The 24,613-nt window shown below is 42.1% G+C and overlaps 3 protein-coding genes across 8 annotated transcripts; all 3 read right to left on the bottom strand.

The window, feature by feature from the left end:
• Window positions 1-1,491: 1,491 nt before the first annotated feature.
• Window positions 1,492-11,889, bottom strand: si:ch211-261d7.6 (zinc finger protein 189). Of its 4 annotated transcripts, XM_010754478.3 has the most exons (3): window positions 11,456-11,856; window positions 7,916-9,484; window positions 1,492-3,134 (listed from the first exon to the last, which is right to left on the bottom strand). In XM_010754478.3, the coding sequence occupies exons 1-3, from the start codon at window positions 11,559-11,561 to the stop codon at window positions 1,849-1,851; spliced, it is 2,961 nt and encodes a 986-aa protein (XP_010752780.2). In that variant the 5' UTR covers window positions 11,562-11,856; the 3' UTR covers window positions 1,492-1,848. The 4 variants fall into 4 exon arrangements, with proteins under 4 accessions (XP_010752780.2, XP_010752789.1, XP_027142231.1 ...); XM_010754487.3 differs by lacking the exon at window positions 7,916-9,484 and having other exon boundaries at window positions 11,456-11,855; XM_027286430.1 differs by lacking the exon at window positions 1,492-3,134 and having other exon boundaries at window positions 4,166-9,525; window positions 11,456-11,889.
• Window positions 11,890-14,759: 2,870 nt separating this feature from the next.
• LOC104938736 (uncharacterized) lies at window positions 14,760-20,051 on the bottom strand. 2 transcript variants are annotated; one of them, XM_019276042.2, is made up of 3 exons: window positions 19,539-20,051; window positions 16,065-19,306; window positions 14,760-15,902 (listed from the first exon to the last, which is right to left on the bottom strand). In XM_019276042.2, the coding sequence occupies exons 1-3, from the start codon at window positions 19,954-19,956 to the stop codon at window positions 15,702-15,704; spliced, it is 3,861 nt and encodes a 1,286-aa protein (XP_019131587.2). In that variant the 5' UTR covers window positions 19,957-20,051; the 3' UTR covers window positions 14,760-15,701. The 2 variants fall into 2 exon arrangements, with proteins under 2 accessions (XP_019131587.2, XP_019131586.2); XM_019276041.2 differs by having other exon boundaries at window positions 14,760-19,306; window positions 19,539-20,048.
• A 346-nt stretch (window positions 20,052-20,397) lies between these two features.
• On the bottom strand, window positions 20,398-24,277 carry LOC104938746 (uncharacterized). 2 transcript variants are annotated; one of them, XM_010755192.3, is made up of 4 exons: window positions 24,151-24,277; window positions 23,132-23,863; window positions 22,272-22,697; window positions 20,398-22,181 (listed from the first exon to the last, which is right to left on the bottom strand). In XM_010755192.3, exons 2-4 carry the CDS (start codon window positions 23,385-23,387, stop codon window positions 21,268-21,270), a joined length of 1,596 nt encoding a protein of 531 aa, XP_010753494.2. In that variant the 5' UTR covers window positions 23,388-23,863; window positions 24,151-24,277; the 3' UTR covers window positions 20,398-21,267. The 2 variants fall into 2 exon arrangements, with proteins under 2 accessions (XP_010753494.2, XP_019131588.1); XM_019276043.2 differs by having other exon boundaries at window positions 23,132-23,447; window positions 24,151-24,270.
• Window positions 24,278-24,613: the final 336 nt, after the last annotated feature.

Genomic DNA, 24,613 nt, shown 5'->3' with positions numbered 1-24,613 from the left:
TGACAATAAATATATTCTATTCTGTTCTATAATAGTAAATGCATATACAACATAATATCATTGTAAATAAAATGTCATTGTATTTCTACAGATTTACAAGAGTAGATATTATTCTATTGTCCAAAACTCACTTTCTGACCCATGTCGAATGAGATATTCGTGTAAAACTGAAAAATAGAGAACAGGTTACTGCACTTAGGCCTAATATGTCACACAAGACAGATAACCATTTTACCACCAGTCTGCATAGGTAGCCCCATGTCCTGACATAAGCAATGCAATTAATAATAGCAATTAAAGTCTTGTTGATCAAATGAAACAACACCCTTAAGAAAAAATTCAATGAAGATCGTCCTGAAGACACACCTGAGTAAGGTTGAATAAGGCAATGAGGCACCGTATATCCTAACTGAAGTAAAAAGCAGCAGCCAGTTGGTGGTGCCATTGCAGCGTGTGATGTAGAATCTCATCCTCATGGATGCACCAACTATAAAATCCCATTATACCAACCACAGGAAACCTCCATGAACTGATAATACGCTGCACCATTAATGCTCTGACTGTTCATACCTTCATATGTTTTATTAACATTTACATATTTAATGATCCACTGTGTTGCTTAAAAAATGTATATGTTGTACTTTTTTTTTTTTGTTCTGTCCTCCATCCATTACATAATATTGTAGTAACCACATAAGAATTAGAGACTGCTCAGCATGGCAAGCTGATCAACCATGTCTTATCTCATGATGATCAGATTTGTAATGATAGGATTTATAAGTGGTGTGATTACATGGAAGTCTCTTGAGCTCCATTAGCTCTCACTGTATTAATAACCCTGTCATTACTCACCATACCAACTCACTCAAGTGAGCGGTGATTGCAGTGGACTGATGAACCACATAGGCTTATAGTAATTACTTTTATGAGTAATAAAATGTAAGGAGGCCCAGCTCCCTCACTGTTACTGTAATTCATTAATGAATAAATATATAGTGCAACCATTTTTTAAATTTCTATCAATGCTGTCACATCTTAAACACACTTCAGCTCCTAGAGTTAGAAAGAAACCCTTTTAAAACAGTGACACCATACTGCATAACAACTATCAGCAACCACATTGTATTTTTTCAGGAAATAAATCATTTTCAATGTATATTGTTATACATATGTATATTTGTTTGCATGGGTTTATTTACACTAAATCTAGTCCTAGGTTTAATTTAAGTTTTGGTACATATAGGTTCATATAGAAAAGTAATCTGTATATTGGTCTCAAGAATAACAATGTAAAAGACTTTACATTACATAAGTAGTGTTTGTTTAACAAGAAAAAAAAAAGAGAAATCTGAATTCAGACTAATCCAACTCATCTCGTCGTCCAATTTGTCTCAGTCCACTGAGTAGTGTCATCTCTGTGAATACACTACATTGTGTAAAAAGAGTCCAAAATACAATATTTCCCTCCTGCACATAAAGACACACACTAAACACAGTTTGAATGCATTTAACTTTATTTGGTTTTATAAGTAGATGTAGGAAGTTTCAGGTTATAGCAATGTTTTCAAATACCTAGGTTATATATCAAAAATACACATTAAAAACCTGTTGGGTAATCTTAAAGCATCAAGCATGGACTGTTGAGGTTACTCAGATTAACAATCTCACTAGGAATATTTGTCTTTAATGTTGCATAACACAGTAACGGTGACTTTCTAAGGACACTAGATACGAAATCATCAACGTTCTTAAACGTGGAATCTTCAACAGCAAGCAATCACCGGCAAAGAGTCATTATTGAGGTCAAGAATGGCACCAGTAAGAGAAAAAAAAAATGCTTCTGAGCCTTCAATCCTCAGTAATATCTTGTGGTATAGGCAGCTCCCCGGTAGCATGTTTTATATAATGCAAATGCAGCTTTGCCACTTCATCAAAGCCCATATCACACTCGCAACACTCCCATTCCCAATACTTATGCTCCCTATGCCTGTGTGTTTCCTGTGACTCTCTCTCGCTCATCTTTTGTCCTGCTTGTGGCTCTCCAGTTTCTGATTTCCATTCATCATGTGGATCAGATCCAGCTGAGCCTGGTGGTTCGGAAGAATTGAAGTGATGAAAAGGCTCTCCGCAATCTGACTCTTCAGAGTTTGTATGATCCCAAAGCTCAGCCTCCTCCCATTGCTTTTGAGTTGCAAGTTCTTCCATTTCTGGCTCCTCTCTTACACTAGTCAGACTTTGTGTCTTGCTTATAATATGATGCTTAAATTTTCCTTTTTTTCTTCTGATATTCTGAGGCATCCTGCTCGACCCTGCATAAACTCTATGATGCTTTTTACGGTGTACAATCAGATTTCCAGGAAAAGAAAAGCTCTTCTTGCATATTGTGCACTGGAAAGGTTTTGCCCATTCAGTGTGGGTGATGGAGTGCTTTGTGAGCTGCGCAGACCATCGGAAGCGCTTGTGGCAAACACTGCACGCATGTTTCCTCAGTCTGTGACCCTGCAGGTGTCTATCTAGTGCCCCTTCATCTACAAAGCCTTTGGCACAACTTAAACACCAAAACGGTCTCTGCTTATGGAGATCAATGTGAGCCATCCATGAAGTTACAGAAGTGAAGTTTTTGTTACACTGATCACATCTGCACTGTTTTGATTTCAATGATTTGTATGACTTGCGAACTCTCTGATCACATCTGGACTGTTTTGATTTCAATGATTTGGGTGACTTGTGAACTCTCAGGTGACCACGTAGCCGTGCTCGCCTGATGAATGCCATCCCGCACTCTGGACACTCATGTTTATGCAGTTCCTTGGCACTTGCATGGTATCGAAAGGCTTTGGGTGGAATATATGGCTGTTTTTCGTGCAGCTGTTGGTGTTTTCTGAAGGATTCCAAATAAGTATAAACCTTTCCACAGACTGAGCAAGTATAAATTTGCCTTTGTTTCTGATTCATCGAGGCCACTCCAGCACCCTGTGGTTCTGCTGCGGGACTCCTATTGTCTCCCATCTGAGCTCCTTCCTCATCCACCTCCTCCTCCTCTTCAAGGGCATGCTGGTGCAGGTGAGTCACGAAGACCTCCGGGTCTGTAAACTTCAGTCCACAATCCTCACATTTATGGCCCAACTGATTGACTACAAAAAAAGAAAAAGGAACAATTTAGAAATTGTGTGTGAAAATATTGTCAGCACATTATCATCTTAAAGTATAAAAAAATAAATAAATTATCAGATAACGTCTGATATTATTAATAACCTGATTTTCTCTGGTCTAGCAGCAGGTAGAAAAAGCTTGGTCGTTACTGGTAATATCACCAATGTTTAATTGCAGCAGGTAAAACTTACGAGACTGAGTTGTTGCTCTTCTCTTCATTCACAGATGGGGAGCAATTACAAGTCAAGCGTTAAGTCAACCCATAGCACTCTTCATAAAATTATTTAAATCTCATTTCTCAGGATTTGCATATTAAAACATGTATTTTTACCCTTGTTGATCATGTCTGTAAAGTGAGTACATTTTTGGTGACTTATCCGTGGAGCCACGAGTATACCACTCAAACAATTCTGGTACTGCGATTAAGGAAAGATGACTTTCAATTAAGGCACTTCTAAAATTAAAAATTTAAATATAAAAGCAGAATGCAGATTGTGAGATGATTTATGATCAGAGGAGACATTTTTAAAAGGAATAATGAATCATTTAAATTAGTCTTTTTTGCAAATTTTGCTTTAAATATGGTAGGCGTAAATATAATTAATTAATTCAGTGGTATTGGTAATATTTTTAATGCATTAGTTAACTCCAACTTTAATTTGATTATAATTTAACACTATAAAAGTCTGGGGTCACACTCCAGGCTCCATATCTGTAATGTGCTGTATATACACACACAAGACAAAATGATAAAGTAATTAAAAATAAAAAATAAAAATTGGACTTGGTGTGTTCTGTAGTGTGAAACTAACCAAACAAAAATTTCTCTGTGAAGCGAATTGTTATAAAAGTTACGTTTTGTGTCAAATTAAATATTTAAATGTAATGCTGCGGAAGTACACAAGTACTAATTAGTCAGAGGATGAGTGCCAATATTAACAAATCACACTGGTGATTCCACAAACATACAGATCAACTAAACTGAGGCTGAATTAATTACACAACCCAGTAATTCACGCAAAAGTTAATCAATTTATTTTAAACTTTTTAGAGAACCTTTTCTTCATTGTTTCAGAAACAGCAAGTTAAACAAGTAGTCAAACGGTATATTGGTCATCTAGAGAGAAAAGAATTTCATAAATTAATATAGTATAACATCTGTCGAACTATACAAATACTTTTTCCCACTGGATTAGTGGTACAGTACACTAACAACTATCTATTTTAGTTTAAGTAATCTTCCCACAACATAGAAATATAACACTGAAAAGGAAAAAACATGGGAGCTTATACATCAGTTAATGCAAAAAGAAAAGAAAAAAAGTATTGTACGTAACATACAATTACTTGTTGTTAAATTAGTTTTATGGTAGTAACTGGTTCAGCTCAAAACTTCAACAACCAGGACTTCTTTTTTTAACCAGTTTATACAAACAGTGCACATTATCTTTTCTGCAAATTGGACCTTGTTTGGTCAAACCTCAGGTGTTTAAAGCAACACCAGCAAAATTTGTATGTATTTGTTGCGCAGAATTATTTCAGTCCTCTTAAAAACTTTGCGTTATTAGTGTTTCAACAGCACTGTCATTGTTTTTTTGTTTTTTTTTTAAGTGCATGAGGACAAACATGTACATGCATAAATGTTTCTGAATCTTTTTTTTTTATATATCAACTACCATACTTCATTCAGTGACCCCCAAACAGATCAACATGGCTCAAAACTATACATTTGTGAAATCTAAAAGGGGTAATTCTCCTTTAACATTTGTACATCTTCTAATCCAGTGTAAAGGAAAGCCTGAGAAGAGGAATATAACCAAAGGAAGTGCTTGAAATATAAAAAAGGATCCCAAATAATATAGAAACAAATCAAACTCGTGTCTCTACTTAACCTAAACAAACATCTAACAAGTAATTTGTTCACACATTTAAGTAGTTTGGCAACCTCCAAACAACAAAAATCTACAGTGTCATTTACTCTAATACAGTCCGCGGGCGTGTTCAACATAGTGCTGGTGCAAATCAGTTTCTTGACAAAAAGTAGTTCCACATTTAAGGCATGTAAGGCCATTGGTATCAACTGATGAAACAGCAGCAGGGATATCACTCTGCCTTTTGTTATCACCGATACATTCCTGGTGATGATCGATAAGGTCCTGAATTTCACTGAAGGTCCGCGGGCAAATAGAGCAGTGATATGAGTCATTGTTACAGTGCTGAGTTTCATGTTTCTGTAATGCAGTCGGTGAAAGAAAGGCTTTGCCACAATGTTGGCACTTATGGCTACTTTGCGACTGGCTGTCTGGTTTAAGTGTAGCTTGGTTCAGAGTGGAAGATGGAAAGGACTTCGGGATGTTGGGTTTTAGCGGCTTTGAGGTTATAGCAGCACTGAGCCTATAGCGAACCTCATTCGGGAGACGACAGCGGACCTCATCATGCCAGGCGAGGTGTTGCTGCAGCTGATTCTCTGTCCAAAAGCCATGGCAGCACAGGGCGCAGCAATAAGGCCGGCTCTTTGCCTTTGTCTTATGGGTACCTAAGTGTTCCTCTGTTTGGAAAGCTTTCCCACACTTATCACACTTGAAAAGGCATTTGGCTGTATGATCCGACAGGCGGCTAAGAGATGAGAAAACCTCAGCTGTGTTTTCAGGAGTTTGGTTTTCCTGTTTGGCCTCATGTTTTACTTTCAGGCATACTTTCTTATGGTCAAGGAGAATGCCTGCTGAACTGCACTGCTCTCCACAGTCAAGGCATAAGATAAATTTCACAGGTGGGGGTTCTGTTCTGATTTTCTTCTTTCCTCTGCCAACAGGGCTATTACTCACTGTGGCGCTACCTACAGCTGGTGAATCTTCTGTCTTTTTGACTTCACTGCTTGAGGCTATGATCTCTTTTTTTATACTCAAAGAAACCTTATTTTTGCCTTTTGTCCTCTTTGAGTGGGCCTGCCATTTGTGGGCACGCAGACCTCTTGCTTTAGCAAAGGTCATAAAGCAGAGGGGACACTGGTGAGCCTTTGGCTTCAATGTCTTTGACATGGACTCACTCCCACTGAAGTTAACAGCTTGTTCTGGGACCTGGTCAACTGAGTTGAGCCTGTCTCCTTGAAGATCAGCAGCTTCCAAAGTGTTACTGTGCTCATTTTCACAGTGGGCAGCTAGAAGTGACTCCTGCACAAATGTTTTGCTACACTGTGGACATGAAAAGTCATCTTTCTGGGAACTTTTGTTCAAATCAAGCTCTGACTCAGTTCTCATCTGACACTGAGGATTAAACATCTGGTGGCGCTGGAGAACACAATGGTTAAAAAACTGCTTGCCACATTTGTGGCACTGAAAAGGTCCACCCTCTGACTTGTAGCTAACAGATTTCGAATCGTCATCTTTTAGCAGGGACCGTGAGAATTTCTTTTCTTTGTGCCATCTTTTGTGGGAGCCGAGGGCTGAGTTGGACATGAAGCGCCTCCCACATTCTGCGCAGTGAAACAGTCCTTTACTTGGCTCTTCTTGTTTAGGTTTCTTAAAAATTACAGACAGTTTTGCTTTTGCTACAGATTTGGAATCTTCAACATGAATTCTTTTATGAAAATTCAAAGCTCCAACCACCGAAAAACTTTTGTCACACTTGTCACATTTGTATTTCAAATCGCTTGTACTTTCTAAGTTGCCAAGACCTGTTTGATTTTCCATTTTTAGCTCCCCACTGTCATTTACTTCAGTATCAGCTGTCATTTGCACAGACATTTCCTGTGCGTTGACATCCTTACTATCTATGTCATTCTTTTCTGAGGGCTCTGTCTTACATTCAGCTGCTCGACTGTCTCTTTTAATACAAAGTTTTTGATGAGCCCTCAAAGAGGCCTTGTTGTTGAAATGTGCCAGGCATGTTGCACATTGGAGATCTTCCAGAGTGACAGTAGATCTCGGTGATGATGGCGAGTGCCCAGTCTCGTACCCGTGGCTTTTCATATGAAACTGAAGCGCTTTGGCCCGTGAGAACAACTTCCCGCAGTCGGGACAGCTGTACGTGTTCTTTTTCAACTGCTCGACCTGATGCTGGAAAGACTTAATAGGCGGTGGGAGTAACTGGTCATTATGCACAACCTGGTGTCTGAGGAGGCTGGAAAAAAGACGGAATGACCTGTTGCAGAGTTCACATTTATGATTTCCATTTTCATGTTTTCGCATGTGCAATGCCATAATGCCCTTGTGACGGAACTTTCTACCACACACTGGACACGCGACCTTAACAGTGGAGCGTGGATGTCCGTTAACAGAGTGCAAAGATCCTTTTCTCAGCCTCAAATCTGCACACTGAGTCTGACTTTGTTTATGGTGAGAGTAAGCGCCTAGAGACCAAAAACCCTTCCCGCACTGTTCACAATGATAAATCTTTGGGCCTAGAAGGGTTTTCTTTGGATTGTACTCTTTCTTAGTGACTGAAATATTCTCCTTCTTTTGTGAGGAGCAGTTTTTCATGTGGTTATACAAGTTAGCTGCATGCAAATAAGACATCAAGCAATCTGGGCACTGGAATGGTTTTCTTTTAGGATGATGTAACTGATGAGAGACCAAAGCAGACAAACGTGAGAAGCATTTACCACAATCGCTGCATGTCAAATTTTTCTTCTCCAATCCCTCTGCCTTGTACAATACATTACTCGTGTTTTCATTATTGTGTTGTTGTATGTGACTGCAGTGTGCTGCATAGCTACTGGCTTCATGGCCACATGTGTCGCATGTGTAGACTGCCTCTGACTGACCTTGAGTCTGTTGTCTTCTCTTATGAATGCCATGCCACATTCTGTGAACGCGCAGTGATGAAGCACTAGAAAACCAACGGTAACACTCGGGACAATCAAATCTTTCCTCTGTCGTTTTATTCTCGGCTTCCCTCACTATCGGTGCACAATGCATGTCAGCTTGCTCAAAGTCAATTTGTACAATTTTCAAATCCATCTCTGGTTTTGAAACAGTGCTGCCGGAGAAAACTCCAGTGTCGTCGTCGTCATCTCTTACTTCCTGATCTGATTCACAAAGCAGCTCAAGATCGGGATTCAGGTCTTGGACAGGCTCGTCCTCTGATTCACTTGCACTGATCACCTGTACATTAAAGTCCCCAGGTTCATAACTGTCCATGTCTTCATCAGTCTCATTTACATGTGAGTCTTCTTCAGCCATATTGGTAGAAAGCAGACTCTCAGGTTCCTCTGGTTCCTGCTTAGTCTCTTTTGTTGTTTCGCTTTCCAAAGTTTTCTCTTGGAGAGTCGGCTGCGTCTGGGATTCCTTCTCTGATTCTTTAAAAACATCCGTATGATGAAGTTGATGGGAGTGGAGTGCTGAAGCCCTGGAAAACTTGAGCCCACAATCTTTACATTCAAATGCCTTCTTTTGTAGCTGACACACCTGATGAAGAAACGACTTTGCTGGAGTTTCGTTACTATGTACCATGCGCTGATGCCTGTAGTAAAACGTCAGAGTCATAAATTCCTTTCCGCATTCTTCACATGGGAACCTTTTCGCTGAGTCATTTGAGTGATTGGCATGCCATCGCTGATGGTTGAATAGAGCAATATGGCCCGTGAAACCCTTATTACATTGACTACAGTAAAACTCATTGCCGTTCTTCTTTGGTTTTTCTTTCATTTCTTCAGGAGAGCACTGCCTGTTGCGGCTAAATCGCTGATGTGTTTTAAGGCGCATCAGAGCAGTGAAAGCTTTGCCACATAAACACTTAAAAAGTTTTTCAGGAGTGTCATCCGTCTGATTTTCACTGGGCTTGGCTTCAACTGTTGACTCCTCAGTGTGACATGCATCTCCTGAACCTCTGTTTCGTGATTTTATTAATTTTTCCTCATGACAACGACGGTGTGCATCAAGAGCTGAAGCGCGAGAGTAGTTCCGCCCACAGGACTCGCACTGAAACGACTTCTTTTTTAAATGTTCAAGGTCATGAAAAACCGATTTGGCGGCTTGTTTGTGTGAGCGTTGATGGTTGAGAAAGTGCCCCAGCACACCGTAACATTTCCCACAGTCTGGACATTCGTAGGTGTGCTGCTTTGATATCCCAGAATTTATTTGAATAGTAGATCCCTTTTGGGAGGTGTGACCGTGGTTCTCCATGTGCAAGTGAAACTCGTTTGGTTCATCAAATGAGAGTGAACAGAAAGTACAGAAATTGGCTGTCTCACTGTCCTTTTCTGCTTCATGTAAATCATCCAGCTGGTCGTCTAAATAGACGGTTTCTTGCGGGTGCTGATGGCAATGCTCCAAGAAGGCTGCCTCCTCTCTGAAGGCTTCTCCACAATCCCGACAGCAGAAAACCCCAACCCCTAAAAATAGAAAAGGGGAAAATAGGAGGTCAAGGCCACTCCTGTTTCCAGAGAAAAGAAGACAGAAAACAAACAAACAAAAAAAGCACAAATCACAAAAACACAGGTGCACAACAACACATCTTTATTTTAAAAGGTGATTAGAATTTACAGTATAATCAAGAAAATTTGGTACCGGAAATACAACATTGCCCATAAAAAGAACAAAATACTTAGTTTCACCACAGAGGGGGTAACACAGTGATAAGCCAAAGGACCTTTGTAAAGTTTAGTCATTTGGTTATTTGACAAGATTGCTGCAGAACATGTTAAATGTCAACTGTTACCAATGGATTGTATGTTTGCAACATAGAGTTGTGAAAGAAAAACATTGATTTTCTTCACTGCAAACCACATACTACTTTCACAATAAAATCTACTGTGCACGTCCAAACATGTTCTTACAACACTATGTTAGATTATTAAACAGCTAATTTGTTGATTGGACTGTAAAGTGCTTTTAATAGGTGAAAACATCTGATTTAAAACAGCCAAACATTATGTGTCATTAGTAGAAAGCTTAAAACTTTAGTCTGGTGTCACACCACCAAGTAGAAGAGGAAGCTGCAGCTTTCAAGATATTCTGATGCTGCCCTCAAGTGGCACTTGACGGTCATGTTTTCGACACAAAGAGTTAAGTACAAATTTGCTTGGGAGTGCAAGCAGTTAAGGAATCGATAACGCTGTTGCTCATCCGGCAACCAAATCTACGCCACTAAACTCCTTATTGTTTTCTTTTCAACACAAATGAATGCTTTAGTTTTTATTTGCATTGCCATGCAGAGAAAAAAATAAATGTAACGCCCTTCCCCTGGGTCCATCATTTGTAATGAATGGTCCTGATAATAATTTCAATATTTCAATTTATCAAACTCTAAAACATCTGCACATTACCCATGTGCACTACTTCCACAGAGTCTGTAACATTAATTTAAAGTTAAGTCATTTAAAATTCATATAATTATATGAGAATATAGTTAATGCTGTCCTGCCAGTTATTATACAATCTTGTCAAGTTATTAAAAAGCTCAAAATATCCTTAAATGATCATTATATGTCATATGCTTTTTATAAAAGTATAGCTAGACACTGTCACTGGCTATGGAGTTCATTTGAATCGTCCAATGGCATTAAAAATAAGATCTAATGGGGGCAGGAGTATTCATATGTTGCACTGTACATTCATTTGGCACACAGTAGAAGTGCCATTATCAAGAAATACTGGGGTTATTTTGGTAGCTTATGGAGCTAAACGACCATTTTAATGTGCACACTGATCTGAAATTCAAGGTAAAGCTTGTTTGGCTGATGCTAGATGGTTAATAATCATCATTAATATTAAAAGTGGAGATGCTGTAGATTGAACCCACAGCATCACAGTGCATGCTCGACCCCTGAACTGCCTCCCATACAAAATACGACTAAATATACCACAAAATACTATACAAAATACAAAATGTTTATAATATTATCCGCAATTGAGAATAACTGCAGTTATATTTTCAATTTGCTGAATGCTTCAATACTAATAACTGCAGGTCAGGACTACAATAACAGCGTTTTTACTCTCTTACATTGAGTATAATGCTGCTGATCGATTTCTTATATCATGCTTTAATGCAAACATATGATATAAATATCCTGTAACACTTTTTTAATCCATCTCCAGTGGCTGGTTGTCAGCTTTGTCTCAGACTGTTGCTGTGTTCAACAAACAGACCTGAGTCAGCCAGGCGTGGACGCACAACAATGCAGCCTAATGGCGCATTATTCAGACCGCCAGCGTTGCGCATTTGCCGCAGACTTGCTTGTTATTTCACCGCAAGCTGAAAACTGAAACTGAGGTTTAGGAGCTCACTGCGCCTCCCTGTGTGCTGCTGCACTGATAGCCTAGCCCTGTTAGCGTTTAAGCGACGGCCACTGGATACTCACCATCACCGGTGTCCTCAGACGACGACCCCACGTTGTTTTCAGACGCCGTGTCCCCGCCGTGGGGTCTGTCTCCTGCCCTGTCCCCCTCTCTGCTCGCCGCGTCCATCTTGGCTCCGCTTTGGCACAGCTAGCTCGCACTAGCTAGCTCTTCGTTAGCTTCACGGCGCCACCGTTTTTTGTTTTTTTTTTAAAGAAAAAATATCGAAATGACTCAGCACGACGCCAGGATGAAAACAATTAAATAACTAGTCTGCTCAACTATCCTGTCACCACATGAGAAGACGGCATTTTGTCCCGTTTCGTAGCAACGCGGCTGATAATGAACAGCGCGGCTAGCTGCGCACACACCTGCGCGCTGTGGCTGCGCGTCCCTCGGCGGAAGTGGATTCTTCTTCTACTGTTTTGTTTCCTTCAAGCACAACAGGCTGACCTGCGATCACTGCACTGAAATGCAAAGAGTGTAACTCTCTCACAGGCTGAGCAGCTTCTCATGCAAACACAATATAATTAAACACTGCACACAGTTATATCAGTTATTTGCAGACTGCTTGTAGGTGATCATTGTGTGCAGGGGCGCCGCCAGGAATTTTGGGCCCCATGACAAAAAAATCAAATTGGGCCCCCTCAGCTGTTGTCAAGACATCTCTAGGACCTAACTATCCCATCAAAAAGCTTTACACAACTCTAATTAAAGGCTTGCAACTGTTTTGCGTCTTGTAGTTCAATACTAGTACTAGCACAATATTTACTGCTGGTGATTTGTACATGCATGCAAGTCTGCATACAGTATGCAGTGCAGTTCACTATTTGATGCAAGATTAAAAGCCACTGTAAAAATGTGCTAAAGGCCACATTAATGAACGATTTTAAAAAAAAGTGAACTAACTTAAGAGATATATTAAATTTTAAATCATAATAGATTAACATCATCCTCTCAAAACAATGAAAACAGCAGATTTTTGAACTTGGCTGCACATATGTCAACAATATTTTTTGGGGCCCCTGTCAGTCGTGGGCCCTTGGAATTGTCCTAACTTTTCCCCCCAATATGGCGCCTCTGATTGTGTGTCATAGAAATAAAATTCACCGTGAATTTCACATGTAAACAGTGAGGACCATTTAGGGTTGTTTTTTTTTACTATACACTGAGTTGATCCACTGTTTACATTTAGTCTGTTGTACATAGATATGTATATACTGTCATATCCACCTACCTCGTGTACAGAACACAGCCGTTTGTAGAAATCATATTTATTCCACCACCTGCACCATTGCACTATTATCAGTCCTTTACCCAGTTTACAAATGTCTATAGAAAATATACATGTCCATATATATCTATATTTTGCAAAGATATGTATATAGTTATTTTTTTATGTCTATGTTTCATGTTTTTATGTTATGTTTTTGCGCCTACCTGTCATGTCCATTGTCTTTTAAACTGTACTCACGTCTATACCTGTATGTACAATTGAGAGCAAAGTAAACTGGAGTCAAATTCCTCATGTGTGTACACACACCTGGTCAATAAAGCGATTCTGATTCTGATTGATAGTGCACATACACTACTAGGATCTTAAATGAGGACTATTTTTTCCTCATCACCTTATTATTGTTATTCATGTTATGGTTATTATTGCTATTATTATACTATTACTTGTTTAGTTTCATTACATACAAATGATCCAACATACATGTCTGTACTTTTTTTCTACTTTTTATAGGTTGAATTTAAATTCATACTCATCTATAGGTTAATTTTAATGTATGTTTACTGTGTTATGGGTTAATCTATCTATCATGAAAGGTGTATTTAGTGAATATAACTTTTTATTTTATTTTTTTCTATAGATCTCTTATTTATGAGTATGTTCTTATCCTTGTGAGCTGTTGTAACAAGTGAAGTTCTACTGTGTGGGATCATTAAAGTCTATCTTATCTTAAGATGACTTTTTAGACTTATTTACTCACATCACTTCCATAATTACCATTATGTATTATGTTTTCCTTATATCTTATTACTTTTTAATAAAGTTTTCTGTTTCTGTTAAAAATCTTATTTATAGGTCAATTTTATTTTAATCCATGTTTACGTGATGTTACTGGACACTGGAATTCCCCTTGGGATCAATAAAATATCTATCTATCTTGAAAGGTGCATATCATGTATATAACTTTTTATTTTAGTTGCCATTTTATTTACGTTTTTATTTTTTGAGTATATCTTAGATTTTTTCTGTCCATTTCTTATTTATGAGTATTTTCTTATCCACTTTTTTTATTGTGAGATGCTCTAACAGTCTGGGATCATTAGTCTATCTTATTTTAATTTGACTTTTTAGATACTTTACTCACATCACTTCCATAATTACTATTGTTATGTATTGCATTTTCCTTATGTTATTATGACCTTAATCAAAAACTTATATCAAACAGAAATTCATTGTACTAGGATTGTTCTTTTATGATTATATGTGACAAATAATACATTGAAATCTAAGAATCAGGATTTTGTGTTGGAGATTAATCAAAGTGACTCGATGCAGAGCTTCTGTGTTCTTCCTCCGTGTAGGCAGAACTTCAGAGAAAATTCTGAATTTTTTAATCAGTTTGCCTTCATCAATTTTGATGCATACTTGCTTTATACACACTTCCAGGCACATTCAAATTCACCCTGAATTAGGTTTACCTAACAAGCACAGTGCAACACATGATTATATAATCAAAGGCAAGTTTTATTTAATCCAATATGAAGACACCATGGGAAATTTCTATTTCTTTCCATGCTAAAACAGTGGATAGAGGTAGAAGGGCACGTGTTTTTGAATCTTAAGACGCTGAATGCTAAGACGCACAGGGACGATTTTGTTTTTTTTTGTTTTTCCTTGTAACAAATAGACTGTGTGTTTATTTTACAGTAGTAATGAAGTCACTTACAGTATTGGGCCACCAAAGCTACTCAAATGCCCGTTATCATAACAGAGGAGATGGGACTTCTGTACTCAGCTAAATCTACAGATATGGAATGAAATCATTCAGTATTCACAAAAAATACATTAAATTTTACTCGAGAGTCTCAAGTTTTAGAAATATGGGTATATTCCAATCTGAAATAATCATTCTGGTATGAGATACACATTACATGGCACTCATCAGTTTACAACAGGTGCACCCAGAATCAGTGTAAAATCTAGTTTATGACACTTTGCCAGACATTTACTGAATATGAGTGATCGGATCATTTTAATGAATCAGTTTCATGTTTGTCTTGCCATTTTAAAACTATTAATGACAAAACATTACATAAATCCAAGTTTAATTTATTACAAAATTCACTATTTGACAACAGTGTCGTCAATACTTAATATAATGACGCTACTTTCTGCCTGTTCCCAATCGTCACTCAAGAGATACATTTACAGAAAACTCTTCCTGTGAAATGACCTTTACATTTAATCGTCACATTCTGTGTTTACAGATACTTTTGCTTTCACCAAATTGACATGATGTGGAGATATTTGGACCATGTGAACACAAACGCCTCCTAACAGGGTTACACTGTATGTAGTCAGCCTTACGTTTGTATGTTCTGACACATGTAATCTGTAAACCCAACAACCCGCCCTCCTCAAAAACAAAAACCTACACATCTTTATGTGATCTTAAAAAGAGTTGCTCTGTGTTTTGGGAGTGAGGTCACATTGTTGAGTCTACCTTAAGCACAAACTAGGCCTAGAATACCAAGACAGCAGACATGCAGACTGTACTCATAAAAGGCACACAGTATACTGTACATGAAGAAACACAGTTCAAATGGTTCAGGACGTATGAACGGAACTATAAAAGTACTAATATTATCTAAATCTAAAGGTCATTGGCAATAAATGAAACGTAGGCTGTAGAACCTGATTAATCTGCACCCCTCAGAAGTTGTTTAACACAAGTTAAATATTTGGAGAACTTAAATGCATTTTTAAAAAAAACCAACAGTGAAAGCAATTTAGTGGCACGCTTACTCTATACCCTCCAATACAAACATCACTCTGTGCAGTCTCACCTGGAGCTGAGAGACTTTAAATCAAACGCGCAGACTAAATCAAGTTTCACTGTTATCTTTTTGTTTCTAATGCCCGTCCACTCAACTGGTCAAACTGCACAAGTGAGGGTCAAATACATGAGGTTCCACTGACAGAAACATCATTAAAAATAAAAAAAACATAACTAAGTTGTTTCTAGTGTAGAAATGTCAAATTTCTCCTTGTGCATGTTGCAAGTAATGCATTTGTAGATCCAGCTCCCGAGGAAGTGAGCACCCGCATATCATGCACTGGAGAAGTCTTTCTGGAGCAAAAGGCAAACGGGGTCCGAGTTTATGAGGTTCTGTCCGTGGGGCAAGCTGAGGTAGGGGCAGGGTCTGTGGCATGTGTGGCCTCTCGCTCATGACTGCCTGTGGTGTGAAAAAGATATTTGGGTGTGGAGGTCTGGAGAGTGCACCAACTGCAACAGAGTGAAGAGGATGAGGGCCGGGCAAAGCAAGAGGGGGGAGCGGAGCAAGTGGAGGTGAGAAAAAAGGAGAAGTCTGATTTATGATTATTTGAGTGCCAGTTACCATTGGTTGCTGCTGCAGCTCCTGTCCGTTCCCTGGTTTGAGTTGCCCAGTGAGCAGCGTTTGCGGACCCACAGCATTACTCTGGAAGCCCCATACTGCTGTTCCCATCCCCTGGCCAAAACGATGAGGCTCGTACTGGATAGAGATGGGAACCTTCTGTGATGCTGTTTGACTCTGTACCCAGCCGGATGACACCTGCTTCTGCTGCAGCTGGAAATCTTGATTATTTACTAATTTCTCAGGGGAGTTTATAGTCTTTGGAATTCCTGGTGTTGTCTGTATGTCCCACAAGGTGCTACCTACCCCGTGAGAAACAGAAGTTGAAATTGGCATAGCACTGCTTTGGTCTATTTGAGCTGAGGTGGATGCACCCGCTAAGCCTGAAGCCCACTGCTTTTGCAGCTCGCAGCCGTTCCATGGCTTCTCTGGCTGGCTAACAGTCGTCGGTATAGCTTGAGGATTACTCATGTCCCACACTCTATTGTCCTCTTTTTTAGTAGGTGTAGATGGCTCCTTTTGTGTTGACACTGAGGCACCTGGCCATCTTGGCAACTGAAGCTCTTGGCCGAGCTTATTCGGAGAACCTCGTGAATTTGTTAGGAGAGCGGGTCTGATGCTCCACAGAGCTGCCCCGTCTATGTAAGAAAAATCGTGTTGCAAAGAGCTTGTGGAAGCGAGCACTGTTGACGTGGGCGTGCTACTCCAAGTAACAGGCTTTACTACAGGCTGCCTGAGCTGCTCCATGTCGCTCACTGCTGATGGGCTGGATTTTTTTGGCACAGCTGGCATGAGGGAGCTTACAACAGAAGATGCACCCTCTTTCATGTGTGATGACTCTGAATTCTGAGCAGATGTGGGCCCTGACTGTGTTACTGAAGGACTATCTGCCCAGCTGTGACTTCTGAGATGATGCTGCTGCTGTAGGCCTGTCTGTGGTAGGCTGTCAAACTGTGTCTGCTGTGGACCTGCATGCTGGGACGATGGGACAGGCATTACTTCTCCACCGTCCACCTTCCACTGCACTGGTTGAGGGTGTACCTCGGACTGCCACGGCTCCTTCTGCTGTCTGCCTTGTGAATCCATGCGAGATGAGGCCATGGAAGACTGTGGCTGGACTGCCCTTCTGTGCAACTCGGCATCTCGCAATGCGGAAACTGGATACGGAGACGGCTGAGAGCTAACCATCCCTGAGCCTCCTAAAGGTCTAGACCAGCCCCACACCAGCCTACCACCTCTCCTCCCTCGGCTACCCCTGCCTCTTATCCTAGCACCCATGGGGAAAGAGTTGTACTGACTGAAACCCTGACGTTTGCGAGCATGGATCTTCTGGTGTACGAGCAGGCTGCTAAACCAGGAGAAGGTTTTGTGACACTCCTCGCAGCGATGAGGTCTCTCACCTGTGTGCGTGTTCATGTGATCACGGAGCAGATATGCTAATCCAAAGCTCTTGTCACACAGGTCACATTTATGAGGTTTGTCGCCATTGTGTGATAACATGTGGTGCTGCAGTTGGGTCTCGTCGCTGTAGCCTTTGCGGCAGCTGGTGCAGCGGAACGGTTTTTCCTGATGCAGCTTTTGATGCGTTTTCATGTTCTGCAGGAAGGCAAAGTCCTTCCCACAGTCGGGACACTTGTATGGCTTCTTGCCTGTATGGATGATGAGATGTTGTTGTAAGTAGCTACTAAATCTAAAGCCCTTGCCACACACTTTGCATTGGTAAGGCTTGTCCTTGGAATGTATGCGCATATGCAGCTCTAACACTGAGCGGTGGCGGAAAGTTTTTCCACACTCAGAACATTTGTATGATTTAACACTTATCCTGTCAATTCTCCATTTCACCTGCACATTATCACTGCTTAACGGAGTAATTTGTTTTTTAGGCGCCATCATCTTTTCTAAATATTGTGCTACAGATTTGTGGACACTCAACATATGTCCATTTAAACTGGACTCATCACGAAAAACACTTGGGCAGTGCGGACAGGTGTGTCCTTTGTCCCAGTTTTTGTTAATCTCACCGGGAGTTTTGGGTGTCCTCTCCAACTTTTCATACTCTGCTTCGTGAACTAGCATGTGGGCTCTCAGGTTAGCTGGTGCCGAGAAAGTCTGGGGACAAAGGGGGCAGTTAAAAGTGCGTTTCGCTTCCTCGCTTTGATGTGCGTTCTCTTTTCCCGGCCCCCTGACTGCCTCCTGTACAGGTGCAGGGTCCGGCTTGCTGGGCGGCTCAGTGGCGGTGTTGGTTTCACGCAGTCTATGCTGGCGGCAGTGTGCCTTCATGTTCTGAGCAAAGGCAAATTTTTTACCACATTCAGGGCAGCGGAAGGGCTTCTGGCCTGTGTGCAGATACTGATGCTGATGGAGGAGGCTGCTATACTTGAAGGTCTTACCGCAGATGTTGCACAGGTGGGAGCGCGTGTTGTCCGTGTGCTTGCGACGGTGGTCTTCCATGACGGAGTAGTGTTTGAAAACCATGCCGCACTCCGGGCATTCGTAGGGTTTCAGGGCGGTGTGACATCGCTGGTGGGAGCGCAGGGCCGTGGTGTTCGGGAAAGTCTGACTGCACTCTTGGCATGTGAAGATGCTCTCCTGGGAGTGGGTCATCATGTGCTTAGTGACAGACACCTTAAACTGGAATTCTTGGCGGCACAGGGGGCAGTGGTAAGGCTTTTCTACTGTATTGCAGCAGTTGTGGTCCCGTAGCTTATCCACAGTAGAGAAGGTCCTCTCGCACTCTGCACATTCAAAACTACCCTCCTCTTTAGTATGCATCTCCCTCTTTGGGGTAATAAGCTGCTGCTCCTTCTCTTTATGATCATTCCTGTGTTTAATGAGGCTGCTGCGGTGCTGAAAGGTAAGGCCGCATTCTTTACAGGTGAGGGGCGTGAGCTCGTCCTCGTGTGCGTGAAAGTGCCGGTGAAGGTTGAACGTCTCGCGGCGGTTGAACACCTTCCCGCACTCCTTGCACGCCAAACGGCACTTTTTTGGCTTAGCAGTCAAGTCAACGTCCAGCCCTCGGTCAGCCTCTTCTTCTACTTCTTCTTCAACCACCTCCTCCTCCTCCTCCTCCTCCATCATGCCATCAGCTTCTCCCAGCGGCTCCATCCCCAGGTCCTTCTCTGTGCTCTTGTCATCTGAATGCGAGTTGTCCTCTTCGTTAATCTCCTCTGCCTCGGCTGCAATGTTATCATCAACATGTGCATCCTCCTGCTGCTGCTGCTGCTCCTCTCTAACATTACTGTGGTCTGTGAGGAGAAAGCACACCACAATAACAACTTAGTAAACACCCAGCCTGCACACATGTGACACAGCTCGCCACGTTAAGCACAGACTCGTCTGTCTACATCTGTGGGATGCTGGTTTGATCAGCAGAGTTGACAGTGTGTATTGAACCGGTAGTCACTCCAGCACAGGTTAGCTGGAGGCTAACGCTAACAGTAAAAACACATTAACCCCGTTAGTTAGCACAGCTCTTACCATTTTCCCGCTTGTGTGTTTTCGCCTCTTCTTCTTCTTCTTCTTCGCCGTCGTCGTCGTGGTCGTCGTCTTCAGTCTCAGACCAGTCGTAAGCCCGCTGCTCGTCGCCAGGAGCCTCGGTCATTTTCTCAGCCGTCGTCAGGTCGTCCGGTGTGTTGCATGTCGTCTTGTCGGCTCCAGCACCGGACTCGACACTAACCTCGGAATGGCTGGCAGCACAGCCGCCGCCGTCGCTGCCAGCAGCGGCTGTGCTCTGCTCATCGCCGGGGCTCTCTGTGGTTTGATTAGGTGTTGATTCATCTTTCTGATTTAAGCTGCATCCCGGCTCCACCGCCTCGGTCTTTGCCCCAGATGTTTCCACCTCCTCCACAGGGGATTTCTGTCGTTTTGGAGACTCCGCTGGGTCTACGGCGGCCATGTTTCCCCCATGCACCCCCTTGTCCAGAACACACAAGGATCATGCTAGCCAGCCTGAGCAGGGAATCAGGCTTCCGGTGCAAACTTTCAAAATAAAACTCTCACACCTGTCAACCGGCTGCATGATTTCAGAACAAACAAAAACAAACAAAAACAAACAAACACACACACACACACACACATACATACATATATATACACACACATATACATACATATACACACACACACACATACATACATACATACATACACACACACACACACATATGCTTACACACACACACACACACACACACATACATATGCATACACACACACACACACACANCATATACATACATATACACACACACACACATACATACATACATACATACACACACACACACACACATACATACATATACACACACGACAAATCCACAAGTCGTCATCTGGATTTATTTGCAGTCCATGTCTGACTTTTATTAAAGTTTAGTTACATTTCTTCAGAACAGCAGCTATCTACAAAATATATATATGCTGTGCAAAACTACGTAGATGATGGCCATATGCTGTTTCTTTGCAACTATCTACAAACACATCCATCATACTGCATGCAAGATTATAATAAATAGCCCCTACATACATTATGTATGCTTTTAAATTTCCACCAGAAACGTATGAGTTAAAGTCTGAAAGCCTACCAGGATGTAAAATGTCCTTAAAATCTTGCACTTTTGTCTCAAAACACACTGAACAGAACAGTCCAACCAAAGCTGGAAAAGTATGTACCGTGAAACTGTTAAAAAAAAAGCACAAGCATACATTAGCAGGTAATTACTATAGCTGTATAACTACAATATATGGTAACAACTGCAGATTACAAGTACTTTATGACATTGTAGTTAGTGTATCAGGAGAATTGAGACAGAACTGAACAGCTCTGCTGCAAAGCATGTACAGTGACATGCATATCAAACATCAGCACCTACAGTATGTTGTTGTCCGGGTATTGAAAGTCTCATGGGTGGAGTTGTCACTCCAGAGAGCAACTGTTTTTCAGGAAGTCTTTCAGCACAAGAATATGTGTGTATGTCTGAGGAACCGAGCTAATGTTAAGGCCACCCTATTATCTCATGTGTCTATGTTTCTTATCCAGTACAGTCCTCTCTGAAGACAAACTCAAGTGTGAGATGCATTACTGATTTGGAGTCAAACGTAAAACTCCAAATGATCTTTACAGAAATACTGTCGATAGAAAAAGAGTATAATTGTCACATTTTTAAACATCATGATGTGCAGTTTGAGTTTCTAAAATACTTTTTCCTCAGCGCCGTCTTCTGCGCCTGTGTTCAACAGCTCTTCCGCGTCGAGGCCTCTGCACACTTCCATTCGTGTCTGTGGGTGGATCAGAGGGAAAAGTGCCATGTACGTCAGGGGGCGATGGTGCAGGTACCACCGCTACGGCTGACTGATTATTCGAATGCTGGGTGACCACCGGCTGCTGCTGCTGCTGCTGTATTTGTGTTTGGGGCTGCTGTGACTGTTGTTGTACTACATGTGGCTGCTGCTGATGTTGCAGTTGTGTTTGCAGAGGTGCTTCGATCCGTTGTTGTGGCTGCTGCAGCGGTGGATCTATGTGTTGTAGCTGCTGCTGCTGCTGCTGCTGCTGAGCTGGCTGTGACTGTAAGTGCTGTTGAGGTGTTTGTGATTGGTGTGTTTGTTGTACACGATGCTGCTGTGGCTGTGGCTGCTGCTGGGCCTCAAGCACTCCTAACAGCCTTTGCAAGAGGACATTGTTTTGTTGTAGACTGACTGCTAACGTCTCTTGTGAAGCAACAAGTGTCCTCATGTCTTGTCTGAAACCTTCACCAAACTCCCGCAGACTCTTTTCAACCCGATTCCCCAGTTGTATCGCTGCTTCGCCTAACCCGCGGAGCTCATCTTCAAGCCAGGAGCTGCGCAGGGGGGCTTCGAGAGGACCCTGTTGTGCTCCAAGTGATGGCTGAGGACTGCTAGGCTGAGGGCTGCCATTGAGGAAAGGAGCACTGTAGAGCGGGGAAGGAGGCAGCCATCGTTCTGATGGAGGGGGTGGTCCTATGCCTAGACCCAGTCCTAAACCAAGTTTCTCCTCCATGCTGTTCTCTGGCTCACAGTCGGGTTCTCCCATGTCTCTGTCACGCTCAGGATTGTCTTCATCTTTCTCCAAACCATCTCTCTCCGATCCTTCCACTCCTACACCTGCAAAGAAGTATTGTGAGTGGACACAAATCGATTAGTTGCATCTATATAAACTACAAAGAACAGCAGCTGAGTAAAACTTATTTTTACCTGTATCAGAGTCGGGAAAGCATGGGAAACTAGGCTTTGGTCTGGTGCTTTGCTTTTGCCTGGCTTGTTGAAGTCTGGGGCTTGTCTGAGAAGTACGGCCAAGCATCGAGGCTCCTCTGCTGGACGGCAGGTAACAGCTGCGGTGGCGAGCATCCGCCAACCTGCCACCATTGCGCCTCTTCAAGTCGTCCCAGCGCTTCTTCACCTCTCGAAGGGTACGTGGCACTCTGGACACAGCGTTGACTCTCTCTAGGATTCCCGCCCAGATCCGCTCTCTCTCCCGCCGCCGGAGCCTCCCCGCAGGACCAAAGAGCTCTCCTTCACACCGGGTGACTTCTGACACCAACACCTCCAGTTCTGCTCCACTGAAACGACTCTTTCTTTTTCCTGCACCACCAGCAGCCAGTGCAGCTGACATAGCTCTGTCTGTCGAGAGAGAGAGGTGAGAGGACAGCCCAAAAGGGAAAGGAAAAATATCAAGTGAAGCTAAATATACTGTGAAATGTGCTTCGGCATTGTCAGTTTTACTTTCAGTGTGCTAAGCCAAACTATATTCAGCTGTAACTACTTTTGGCAAGGCATCGAGCGTTAACAGCAACATTTATCTCAATTTTACTCCAGTCCTTACTGAGTGATTCTATTGGCGTAAAATGTTCACTTAATAAAACAAAACGTTGTCTTTGGATAGATGAAATGCATCACTGCACGTCCTGGCTGGGCATTTGAACACAGCTGATGAAGTCATTTTTATTAAATATCTGTTAATTCCCATTAGGGGACAGTGTAAAAAAAAAAAAACATTTATTCAGCACAAATTTACAAATAAACAAAGAAATGTGCTTCATCTCATTCAGGCTTACTTTGTTCAATGGACAAGAGGTCGTCTGAGGACATGCCGGGGGCCATGATGTTCGGATGCACCACTACCACGTTGAAGGGGAGTCCCCCAGGTAATCCACTGTTCTGGTCGCAGCTGCCCTCCGAGTCCTCATCCTCCCTGGGGAAGCCGTTTTCTGAGGCTCCCCCTCCAAAGGGTCCCTCCGGAGACTCCACTTTGATGTGCATGGGAGGTGATTGCTCGTACAGCAGCCCCCCCTCCTCGTAGTACTCAGTCATGGGGTCAGACCTGATTTACAGCAGAACTGACTGGCGGGCCAATTCTGAGAGCGGCAGCCGCTGCCCCATTAACACAAATTCAAGGTGTGACTGAACCTGCTGCTAAAGACATTACAACTCTTCGGTATACTGTGTCAGATTATGATGAACCTGTTTGGGCACAGCTGCTGCCACACACACACTATGGGGTGACTTCATAGGAAATACAGTTAGTTAAAGTATCCTTAAATATTAAACACTATGAATCAAGTCATTGCTGCAGCTTGGTGACAGGCACAATCACACTATCTGACTTTTATGGCCAGCTGCAGCCACTTAAATCCACGTCCATCTTTTGCATTCACAGTCATATGTTACTGGAAACATACACACACGCACACTGTGTCAAAACATCTGGATCGGGCTGAGAGCTGCATCTGCACGTCCAGCTGTTAAACACAGAGTTTCATCATCCAGGCAGAGAATCGCCTTCAGGGCTGAAATACAACAACAAAACATAACACTGCTTACAACTGTGCGGCATTTCTAAAACAGCCTCGTTGTTGTGTCTGAGTTAACGCTGGTGTCTCTATTCTGTCGCATCGATGCGCATTTCTTTCTGCACCACATCCGCAATGGTTGCGCATTCCGCATACATTAGGTGCTGATCTTGCACCGAGAGCTAGCTGCGAGCTATCAGGGCTTAAGCACAGTTTTTCAGGTGAAGCAGAGGCGACAGCCCGAGCGGACATGATGAGAAAGCGGACGCCGTTGCATGTCTTACCTCATGACAGCCGCACATGGGAGGCAAAACAAAAACCAAAACACGATCCGTGCAGCTGTTAGCTGCAGCCGATACACAAACCGAGCACCGGCGCTCACTATCGGCGTCACCGAGGGGGAGACGTTCAGGACCAATCAGAGTTTGGAAATGTTGAGCAACGTATCCAGGTTTATCCTGATGTTTGTGTTTGTTTGGACCCTGCAGAGATATTATTATATTTGCACGTATGTTTTTAATTTCATTTATTTATTATCTCTTGCTCTTGTGTTTCCTCACTGACAAATGATAAGGATAAGGTTTCCTTAGTTTGTGTTTTTGTGTTGGGGTCTTATTGGATTCAAGGATTCAAGGATTCAAGGAGTTTTTATTGTTATTACAACACGTGTAAACATGGGATGAAACGAAAATTGGTTTCCCCTGGTCCCGGAGCAGCCCAATATCAAATATAAAATAAAAAATAAAA

The sequence above is a fragment of the Larimichthys crocea genome, chromosome XIII, assembly GCF_000972845.2.
Source record: "Larimichthys crocea isolate SSNF chromosome XIII, L_crocea_2.0, whole genome shotgun sequence".
In the NCBI taxonomy this organism is placed as follows: Eukaryota; Metazoa; Chordata; class Actinopteri; family Sciaenidae; genus Larimichthys; species Larimichthys crocea.
Note: the sequence above shows the minus strand (reverse complement) of the source record. Positions and strands in the feature narration are given on the sequence as shown.